The following is a 10,922-nucleotide window of genomic DNA, read 5'->3' as shown; positions in this document are numbered from 1 at the left end:
GGGGGGTGGGAGGTGGTCTGCTGGGGGTGGGGGCATCACTCAGCTAGAAGGTCCAGCCACTGGCCCTTTGCTAAGAACGGAGAGTGAGCGCACGGACGCACGAATGGGCTGAGGGATGAAGCAGACAGCCTGCTGCGAAGGGCTGTGTGTGCTCTTGTGTGTGCGGATCGACCCTGCCTACAGACAGGGACCCTTGGGGGGGTGGTCTCTGGTGACTCAGGGGGTGGGAGACACCTCCTTGGGATCCCTGGATGGACCTCCCTGGGACTAGGCACTGTGAAGGGCAAATCCCGGGGCTTGGTCCCCGAGGGAAGGCTGGCTGGGGGTGCTGGCGTCGGCGATGGGCAGAGGGGCAGCCTCGCCCCCGGGAGAATGCTGCTTGCTCGCCTGCATCCGCCCCAGCCTGACTGCCCCTCTGCGTGTGCCCTGGGACTGGGGGGTCAGGCAAGGCTGCCATCAGACTGGGTGTCTGAGCGGGGCCTTAGGCCCAGTAAGGACTGGGGATGGGGGTTCAGGAATGAGGTGCGTGGGGCTGGGTGGCTCTCCTGGGCACTGTGATCCTGAGGGGTCTGGGGACTCCTGGAGCTGGGTTTTTCTAGCCAGAAACCCCTCTGGGAAGAGCGGCAGGGAACTGGTCTCCCGGCGATGAGCAAGGTCTTACGATGATGCTACCTTGATACAGACAGACGTGGGGTCAGATACGACCTCGTGCTTCTGAGCCTCGAGAACTACCAAACGTCAGTAAAAGGATCAGTCTGGGAGCGAAGAGCCCACAAGACACACAGGGTCGAGATTAACATCACAATGAAACGTAGAGGTAATTTAATTCGAGGTAGGCTTTTTTGTGGTAAAATATACAACACAACGCACCCTTACAGCCACTTTTGAGGGCCACTGAGTAAATCCATACCGTTTGCACTGACAGGCGGTTTGGGGGATCAGGAGGTCTCGTACCTGCCCGATGCCTTGGGTGACCCGGAGGGCCGGGGTGTGTTTCTCTTCAAGCCGTGCCACGAAAGCTCCATCCACAGACGGACGGAGCTGCGGCTCAGGGAGGGCCTTTCAGGCACTGAACCCGTCTCTGTTCCTGGGGGACGACGCAGTGAGCATTACACACGGGACTCCTGCCGGCTGTCACTTGGTCGGGGACTTAAGACACAAGGCTTCTTTGATGGAAGGGGACGTCCGCGGCCGGTGCTCCCTGCAGAAGGAAGTCCGGCCTCTATCAGCACACGGCGGTGACTGGCCGTCTTCACGTGAGCACACGCTGCGCCCGGCCTGCTTGCCCGTGGGGCCCGAGCACAACACACCACGTCACGTGGCTAGAAAGCCCCGGGCAAGGTGACTCAGTCGGGATCACGGAAATCCAAACACAAAACTGAAACAGACGCGGAGAGCCGGCGGCTGAGGAGAGTCAGGGGCTGTCGTCAGATCCTGCTCGCGTCGGGGGGATGACGGGCGGGGGGCGGGGTCCTTGAGAGAAAGGATGGGGCTCCGTGGGGGAGGGGCAGGAGAGGATGTGGGTGGGCGGCTGGGAAGGAGCGGCTGTGAAGTACGTGAGGGAGCCGCCCTGGGGAGGGGGCTCAGTCTGCACCTTTGGCAACTGGGCGGATCGTGGTACCAAGCACAGAACCGGATGTGCAGGCCACGGGCAGAATAATGCCTGACTGCCACGACGCCCACGGCCCGACCCCTGGGTCGGCGAACCTGCACTTACGAGGCAAAAGGTGTGGCCCCTTGGCAGCGGACAATAAGGGTTTGGGGCTTTAGGGAACCATGTGGCCGCACTGGCCACCCGGCGCGTGAGGCGGAGGGCCTGGCTTCCTTGGGTGCCGAGCGGGAAGAGGGTTCTAGGAGTGCGGGGACAGGGAGTGGGTCTGAGATGCGGGGGCCAGAGGACGAACCGGCAGGAGAAAATGTCCTGCGATCATCAAGACAAACATCAAATGCCCCAGAGGAGAAGGGATGGGGGAGGGTCTGCCTTGAGCCTGCCCCACTGCAAGTGCTTGGAAGGGTCTGGACGGGCCGTCAGAGCTCTGTGTGTGCGCATGTCCAGAGCCCAGCAGGGCTGGCTGGGGTGAGAGGGCAGAGGGGGTGGGTGGGAAGCCGGGAAGTCTGGGGGCCCCGAAACCAGGGAGCTGGCTCTCTGCTCCAGGAAGCACTTGACCAACCCCCCCTTCGTTGGCCTGAAAGCACGCACAAGTGGACCTTTCCCCCGTCTTTCTCGGGAGAAGAACTAAGGCAAACTGTGCCTCTAACTCAAACTTTCAAGTAAACCACAGGACTCGTGTGCAAACTTTACTGGAAGTACACATTTCAAGAAAAAGTCTTACAAAAAATCTAAACGGAACATGAATTGTTTTTCGGGAGTTTCCCATGGGAGATTCCTCTAGAAAATGTAGCCGCTCCCCGATCCAGGGCAGGGCGTCACTGGTCCCGTCGCAAAGGTCCTAGTTCCACTCAGCGGCCAGTCAGACCCGCCCCAGAACACCTGCTCCCTTGCAGCCGTGGTTCAGCTCAACCGTGGAGAAAACGCTGAGACGTGAGGGTGACAAGCAACATCTTGGGGCCAGCGGCCCCGGGCTGGCCCCACTGCAGTGAGAGCCCGAGGGACAGAAGCTCCGGGGCTCTGGGCAGAATGTCACTGCTTATTCCAAGGTGCCTGAGGAGCTAGCTGCTACAGGCCTGGGCAAGCACTTGAGATTTACCAAAATGTCCCTTTTTAGGGGAAGCCACGAGGGGCAGAGTCAGCGGAGGACCCCATGCTCTGTGCCTCGCTGGGGACACTCCCACGCAAGTATATCTGGGGGGACAATGAAAACACATTATAGAAAATGTAGAAAACACAGAAAGTATAAATATCTTTAAAAAACCATCATTTGGGGCGCCTGGGTGGCTCAGTGGGTTAAAGCCTCTGCCTTCGGCTCAGGTCATGGTCCCAGGGTCCTGGGATCTCGCCCCACATCGGGCTCTCTGCTCAGTGAGGAGCCTGCTTCCTCCTCTCTCTGCCTGCCTCTCTGCCTACTTGTAATCTCTGTCTGTCAAATAAATAAATAAAATCTTTAAAACCAAACCAAACCAAACCAAACCATCATTCTCCAACCCTTGCCGTGCATCTTTCCATTTCCAGGGTCCATGTAAGTGTTTGCGTTTTTACTGCATGCTTGCGTTGACTTTTGTCACACGTCTCCTTTTGCTTCATGAAGAAGGGAAACTGTGCTTCCCAAGGGCAGGCTGCGTGTCCCACTGTCGTGGCTCTGAGCCCGGTGCCGTGCTGGCGAGGCTGGAAGCCTCCAGCCCACAGATGTGCGAACTGGCCGAACAGACCGGTGCCTCCATCTGGCTCTGAGCCAGCATCTCTGGGGACAGCTGCTTGTGCACGCGCAGCCCCATCACCAGGCTCTATGGCTCCGCCCTCATGTGGGGCGGTGGCGGGGGCCACCTCCAGGCCCCGGCAAGCGGGTGGCAAGCGGGCGGCGTGCAGAGCCTAGCCACACAGGGTGGAGACACTCCTCGCCCGTCATCTCGAACTCCGTTCCTGGCCTCACGATCGAGGCTCAGGTCTCGAACTCAGTTCCCGGCCTCGCGATCCGCGTGGCTGCTCCAGGACCCTGCTCCTTCTCCCTCACCATGTGGCCAGGAGCTGCTCTCTGTGGAGGTCAGGGATGTGAGTGCCGGGGGAGGGGGGTACCCGGTGCCTTCACAACCATGGGACTGAGAGATGGGCCATAGGAACAAGCTGGTGGCAGAGCTGGGGACCAGGCCCTGTCTGCTCGCTGCCCGCGGGTGCAGAAATCACAGGTCATTGAAGCCTCTATCACAACACGTGGTGTGAGGGATGGCTGGGGGGGGTCTTTCCGGCTGTGAGAGGCACATGGGGGGATGTAGGGCACAGGTCACAATGTTCCACATTCACCCTTTCAGTAGCTTATCTCATAAGCCAGGAGGGAACGGGAGACTGCTGAAACCTGCCTGTGTTCCAGAAACACGGACATAGCTTTCAGCAAACCTACTTCCCAAAGCGGCCCAGCCGAGCTCCTAACATTTATGGACAGCGCTGCCCTGTCTACTATCCACAGAACTAGCTCGGCCCCAGGGCCTGCAAAGCAGGGGCGATGGCTGGCTGGAGGCGGGGGGTAAGGACACGGACAGCGCATGACACAGGGCCAGGCCGTGCCACGGGCTCAGTGCCTCAACAGCACCCTGAGCTTATGCTCTGCCTAATGCCTGGATTTCTGGTCCGGAGCTTGAGGTCCACAGAGCAGGGCCACAGCTCTCTCATTTCCTGCGGTGGCCCCGGCCCTCACCCCGCCTGGCATCAGTACGGACTTGCTAAAGGCGGGCATGGACTCCAAGGCTGGTCTGTAGCTTAGCAGGACAATGCGGCCAGGACCTCATGTGGGGCTCTCCCAAGGTCACAGCCAAAGGCCTGAACAAGGGACGGCCACCCGGCTCTCTGATGCTGCTCAGTAGCAGGTGGGCTCAAAGCTGGCAGAAGGTGGCCTCTAGCCGACCACTCTGTGAGGCCCCTGGTCAGCGGCTCCTGGAGCTGTTAGGAATCCGGCCGCCCTGCTCACGGTTCAGCCTAAGAGAAGCGGCCCAGGGTACTGAAATCGACACAATGGGACTTTCAAGAGTATGAGAAATGAAGTAATCCTCAAAAGGAATGTAAAATTCTGGGTCATGGAGCTTTCCACCGTAAAGGAAAAAGCTTTAATAGGATTACCGTAAAAGCAGAAAGACCACTTTTTAAGATTACAGGATCCTGTTATCAGACTAGTGATTTTGATACAAACCAGCAAACTGCGGCATCACAGAAGTCACCGTATTTCTAAGAACTCCCACTGGTGAAGCACCGAGGGCACCCACCGCCCGAGCACCCAACGAGCCTATCGCAGGCCGTTCTCACGAGTCTTACTATCCCCCCGGACACCCTCAAGGGCCATGAGCCCACCAGGGACCTCCATACCGCCTGCCCTGGTGTACGGGTCTAGCCGATGACCTCAAAGCCTCTGGCCAACCGTGGCAGCAACAGAGTGACCCAGTGGTCACCGCGTGGGCTCTGGAGCCCGACAGCCTTGGCTCCACCCCCGGCTCTCCCATTGCTACGGACACTGTCTAGCCGCGGACGGCACACGGTCCCCACCTGCTGAGTAACAGCACTGAGCACCAAGACGTTGACGTTCCTTCTACCTGCTGGGCATGGATCCAAAACTTCCTCGTGCAGGACTATCTCACGGGACAACAGACTCTCCCTCTCAAGGGCGATCCGGAGGCACCAATGAAAGGAACTGCAGGCGGCTGAACCCCCCGGGCACCACTCCGTGAAGCCAGCAGTGGCTAGAGTGCCGAGGTCCCTTGTCCTGGCTCCCTGTTAGGTCATCATAGCACCGGCACGTGGAAGGCACTTGGTCAACTTTGGTGGTGGTGGGGGACCCAAGTTTGGGCTGCATGGACGCCCTCGGGCCCCTGGAGAAGAGCAGCTGGGTCACCAGGGGCCCCCCAAGGCAGGCCCATTCGAATCCCAGGACGTCAGAGACTCGGCGGGGCTCTTGTCCCCACCTCCACTGCCCGCAGTCTCGTTCTCCCGGGCCTGCTGATCCTCCAGGACGAGGTCGGCCACCAGGTTCAGCTGGCAGGCCCTGAGCGCCCTCACCAGGTGGGACACCGTCGCGTCCTCTCTCTCGGCGCTCTTCCAGACTCTCAGCGACTCCCTCACCTGCTCAGTCAGGTTGCGGGGATACTTCTCCTCGATGGCATCGATCTTGGTGTCTGTCACGTGAAGGTGCCGGGCCAGTCTTCTCCAGTCCCTCCCCACGTTATCACAGACGATGTCAAACGCGGCACGCAGGTCTGGGGGAAGAAGAAAAGGATTTACCAGAGGCTTGGGGGACACGTTTGGGGACGAGTAACCCCATATTCCCAAAGCGCTTCTCAGTGCTGCCCAAGTGCTGGGGACACGAGAGGTCCTCCTGCAGAGGCTGGGGTCACGCAGCAGTAGGGGGCCAGGGGAAGGTCAGAGAAAGCCTGAGGGGGGCCTCCAGTCCTGCCGCCAGCCCACTCCAGTGGCCAAAGAATGTCCCGAGCCGCCACATTCTGGAAGAGGTTGAAGGATGCTGTCCTGCAGCCTCCAGAGGAAGCCCGGCTCTGCTGACAGCTTGACCTTTTTCTGGCTCCGGAACTGCGAAAGAATCAGTTCCATGTCACTTCAAGGCCCCGAGTTGTGGTCCTTTATATGGCAGCCCTGGGGCACGAAAACACCCCAGTTCTTACTTTGGAAGCTGCCTGGACTGACCACCAGCGTTTGGTCCGTGGCCATCGTGTTCTCATTGGTGGAAAGGTCAGGACTGAGACCAGCAGGTGGGGCACTACCGACCCTCACAGGTGGATTCTGGAATGGAGGTAGTGAGCAGAGAAAAAGGGCAAAATGCAGCTCAGAGGGCCCCAGCAAATGTGTGTCTTCAGCTACAGACCCCCAAGATGCTGTCAGCCTCCTCCGTCCCCTGCAGGTGGGCAAGCGGGCCCTTGTGTTACTGTGACCAATGGTACAGAGAGGGAAACTGAGGCACAGGGAAGAGGAGTATTTTCCTGATGCCATGCAGCTAGACAACGGCACAGCTAGAAAGTGAAACCCCGACGAGCCCGGTGCCCGTCCACCCGACCAGGACGCTACCCCGTCTTCTGAGCGAGAGTAATACAGGACGGGCCCTCATCAACCCACCCCTACCTGGTAATCTCCGGTGCGTTCTCTTGCAACACACCGTTATGTACACGCATAGACGGACGGATCTGTGGTGTGTGCATGGCCTTCTAAATGTATTATGTCCCCAATCTCCCCCTGCTCAATGTCCTTGAACACGCAGCTCTTCTACGTCCTGTCCTAGTTGCACGGCCTGGTGTGCGTGTGTGTATGCTTACACAGGGGTGTGTGTGCGTGCGTCTGGACAGGGAGTCTGAATCTGACTGACCCCAGGCACAGCAGTCTCGTCCCCATCTGCACCAGTAAGCATGAGTCTTTAGGGAGCAACACCCGTGCTGCTCCCGATCTACCCTTTCTGACCTGGTGACCAAAGGGCGGATGCCAGGCGAGAGCTTCGAGCCTATGAGAGGTGTCCCCAGAGCACTCCCCAGCACCCCTCCCAGGGCTCTGAGAACACAGGGCTGTGGCTGAGGCGCCCTGCTCTGCCCAGGTCTCATTTTCACTCCCCGAGGCCTGTGCAAGCCCCAGGGGAGGGAGGAAAGAGGGGGTGCGTGCGCACAGGGTAGGAAGCCACGCCGAAGGGCCTTGGTCAGAGACGGGTAGGGCTAATGCGGCCCGCCCGCCGCGGCTGCCTCGGTTGGCCCCAGCCCGCAACGGGCCGCGCATCTCGGGCTCCTCCCTGCCGCTCCCAGCCCCGGTCCGCGGGCCTGTAAGACACCGAGAGGGACCGAGCGCAGAGCCCGAGCACAGGGCCACCCCGAGGCCTAGGCCGCCGGGCGACAGCCACTCCCGGTCCTCCGCAGCCAGGACGCCCGTGGGGCGCCCCCAGAGGCGGAAGGAAAACGAAAGCAGCGGCGGCCCGGCCCGGCCCGGCCCCCCCGGCTTCCCGGGCCCCGCCGCGCCGCGCCCCCGGCGCCCACCTCGCTCCTCCGGCGGGGCCCTGCCCGCCGCGCCCGCCTCGAAGGCGTCCAGGCGCCGCAGCAGGTCGTGGCGCCGCAGCGACGCGAGCAGCTCGCGCAGCAGCTCGGGGCGCTCGGCGTCCAGCTCGTTCTGCTCCAGCAGCACCGCGAACAGGTCCAGGCCGCAGCGCACGCTCTCCAGCTTCCGCTTGCCCACGCGGGCCCGGCACAGGAACTTGAGCTCGGTCAGCTCGTCGTCCGACAGGCCGGTGGACACCGAGTGCAGCAGCACCAGGAACGGGTCCATGGCGGCGGCCGCCCGAGCCCCGCCCCGCCCCGCCGGCCTCCCCGCCGCCGGGTCTCCGCGTCACTGCGCTCGCGCCGCCGGAAGTCCGCGCCCACGCCCACGCCCCCGCGGTCTCGCGAGAACTCCGGGACACGCGCATGCGGCTCTGGCCCGGCTGTAGCCGTTTCCGCCCGGGAGTGCCCCGCGGCCGCCAGGGGGCGTTCCCGGAGAGCTCGCGACGGCCGGCTGGAGGGCTTCTGCGCCTGCGCCCTGCCGACCGTCTACCGCCCAGTGCGGTACTGTGGCCCCGGGACCCGGGAGCGAGCCGAGAGCGGGGACCTGCGTTCCCCGGGCAGGGTTGCTCCGCGGGTGCCGAGAATAAAGGCATTTATTGATAACATTGCGGAGAGTGCCTCTCGGTGCGGGAAAGGCTGGGCCGAGGTTTATCGGACTTTTGAGGTTTAATTTCATTAAAATTTCATTTCTCAAGCGACAGTCATTTGCGCGTTCGCCTGCCTTTAGTATCCAATGAGCGCCCGCTGTGTGCCGGGCAGCAAGTGCTGGGAGCACACTTGGGAGCAAAGAGCGGAACTGTCCACCGGCGGGGAGTTACGTCATCGGCACCCGAGCTTACGTGATGCAGATAAGAAAGTCGTGCGGTCGGCCCGAAGTTCGGAAGAGCCAGGGCACAGGCGACGAGGGGATGGGCGGGGCGGAGGCGGGGCACGAACGCAGCCGGCGGTCGGAGCAGGCTTCACTGCGCAGGTGCAGGTGCAGGTGCGGGTGCGGGACCAGGTGCGGGACCAGGTGCGGGGACCAGGTGCGGGACCAGGTGCGGGGACCAGGTGCGGGGAGCAGGTGCGGGACCAGGTGCAGGGACCAGGTGCGGGGACCAGGTGCAAGGACCAGGTGCGGGGACCAGGTGCGGGACCAGGTGCGGGACCAGGTGCGGGGGCCGGTGGCCAGGTGCGGGGACCAGGTGCGGGGACCAGGTGCGGGACCAGGTGCAGGGACCAGGTGCGGGGACCAGGTGCAGGACCAGGTGCGGGGAGCAGGTGCGGGAGCAGGTGCGGGACCAGGTGCGGGGGCCGGTGGCCAGGTGCGGGGACCAGGTGCGGGACCAGGTACGGGGGCAGGTGGCCAGGTGTGTGGTGTTGGGGGGAAGGGTGCGGGCGGGGGCACAGCCGCCGCAGAGGCACGTGAAAGCGGAGGTTCCGGGACAGCTCGGGGGCCGAAGTGTCTGGAGTCTCTGGGGTTGCCAGCGAGGAGAGGGGAGGGGTGGACTAGGAGGGTGCCTCCCGGGCCAGGTGCGGAACCGGCCCTGCGGCCCCTGAGAGGAGCCCCTGCAGAGTGTGAGCCGAGGAGGGAAGCCAGCCGAGTTTGCTTTAAAAAAAATAAAAAAATAAAATAAAATATATATGAAACAATTCATGACTTATGTAACTTACCCGTTTAAAGTGTGCATTTCAGTGGATTTTACTATTATTCATAAGGTTGTGCAAGCTTCACCATTAGGTGATTTTAGAACGTTTTCATCACACGGAGTAGAAACCTGTTGCCTATTGGCAATTCCTTCCTTCCCCTCCGCCTCTTCCGCTCAGTCCCTGATAACCACTACCCTATCTCCTGACTCTCTGGATTGGACTATTTTGGACACTTCCTAGAAACGGGACCATGCACTGTGTGGCCTTTCCTGCCTGGTTTCTTTCTCAGGGCAGGCAGAATGTTTTCAAAGTTCATCTATGTTGTAGCATGTGCAGATGTTCCGTTCTTTTTTAACGAGTCAGCGGCAGTCCACTGTTGGGAGAGACCCCATTTGAATATATCCAGTCGTCGGCTGATGGACATTTCAATTGTTTCCACTGCTCAAAACCAAAATTCAGCTGAGTACATTTGATGATCTTATTGGCTTTATTCAATGATCCATGAACCAGACAGCATCCCGCGTTGCAAGGAGAAAGCTCTGGGAAGCCAAGTGTACAAAACAGAAGGTTTTTATAGGCAGAAGGGGAAGAAAAGGAAGTTTTCTAAGGAAGAGTGGATTGTTCTGGCAAGGTCCATCCTGCAGATCCCCTCACTAGTGCCCAGCAGGGAACCCCAGATTGTCTGGGTTGAGGTTACATTCCTAGGAGAGGGTACGTAGATGTGGCAGAAGAGTCTTGGTGGTGAGGAAAAGTGGTGCAATTCTGGGCTCCTTGTTCCTTTTTTAACAGCGTCTTTTGGCTGTTATGAATAATGCTGCTATGAACTTGGTGTTCCATTTTTAGAGGGTTACTCTGCCCCAGTGTGGAGGCTAAATAACCCTGATGAGAGATGAGGGTACTTGGACTGAGAGCAGGGGTGGGGATGAGAAGGGGACAGACTTCTTTTGACTTGGAGGTGTACGTAATGCAGGGGGACCGAGGACCCTGGCAAAGTTTGAGGGTGCCAAGAATGCAGGAAGTCCCCTGACTGACCCAGGTGGGTGGCTGGGTGGGGGGTAGAGATGTTGACTGCACAGTGGCATGCAGAAGACAAGGGTTTGTTTGTTTTTTTAAAGATTTTATTTATTTATTTGACAGAAATCACAAGTAGAGAGGCAGGCAGAGAGAAAGAGGGAAGCAGGCTTCCTGCTGAGCAGAGAGCCCGATGCGGGACTCGATCCCAGGACCCTGAGGTCATGACCTGAGCTGAAGGCAGAGGCTTAACCAATTGAGCCACCCAGGCGCCCCATGACAAGGGTTTAGAACAGAGACCTGGGCAGGAGATGTGAACTGGGGAGTATTCAGCGGATAGATGGTGTGTGCGGTGGTTAATTTTAGGTGTCAGCTTGATGAGAGTCTGTGAATCGATGCTCTGAGCAAAGCAGATGGTCCTCCCCAGTGGGAGGGTCCACTGGTGGGCCCAGGTGGGCATCATCCAATCCATTAAGCATCCAAATAGGACAAAAAGGCGGAGGAAGGGAGAATTCGCCCTCTCTGCTTGAGGACCATCCCCCACCCCACTTTCAGGCATTCACACTCAGACTGAACTACACCCTTGGCTTTCGTAGGTCCCC

General features: G+C 60.0%; 1 protein-coding gene across 5 annotated transcripts; it reads right to left on the bottom strand.

Annotated features, from left to right (window-relative positions):
- Positions 1–787: 787 nt before the first annotated feature.
- On the bottom strand, positions 788–7,975 carry FADD (Fas associated via death domain). Of its 5 annotated transcripts, none has more exons than XR_006602322.1 (3): positions 7,621–7,971; positions 5,147–5,853; positions 788–1,201 (listed from the first exon to the last, which is right to left on the bottom strand). XR_006602322.1 is itself a non-coding variant. In XM_045066306.1 (3 exons), the coding sequence occupies exons 1-3, from the start codon at positions 7,904–7,906 to the stop codon at positions 1,151–1,153; spliced, it is 471 nt and encodes a 156-aa protein (XP_044922241.1). In that variant the 5' UTR covers positions 7,907–7,975; the 3' UTR covers positions 788–1,150. The 5 variants fall into 5 exon arrangements, 3 of the variants coding, with proteins under 3 accessions (XP_044922241.1, XP_044922236.1, XP_044922230.1); XM_045066306.1 differs by having other exon boundaries at positions 5,720–5,853; positions 7,621–7,975; XR_006602321.1 differs by lacking the exon at positions 788–1,201 and adding an exon at positions 2,286–2,803.
- Between the last annotated feature and the right edge of the window lie 2,947 nt (positions 7,976–10,922).

Source organism: Mustela putorius, unplaced genomic scaffold (assembly GCF_011764305.1).
Source record: "Mustela putorius furo isolate JIRA1106 unplaced genomic scaffold, ASM1176430v1.1 tig00000127_pilon_pilon_pilon, whole genome shotgun sequence".
In the NCBI taxonomy this organism is placed as follows: domain Eukaryota; kingdom Metazoa; phylum Chordata; class Mammalia; order Carnivora; family Mustelidae; genus Mustela; species Mustela putorius.
The sequence above is the reverse complement of the archived record's forward strand: the minus strand, read 5'-3'. Positions and strand labels throughout refer to the sequence as shown.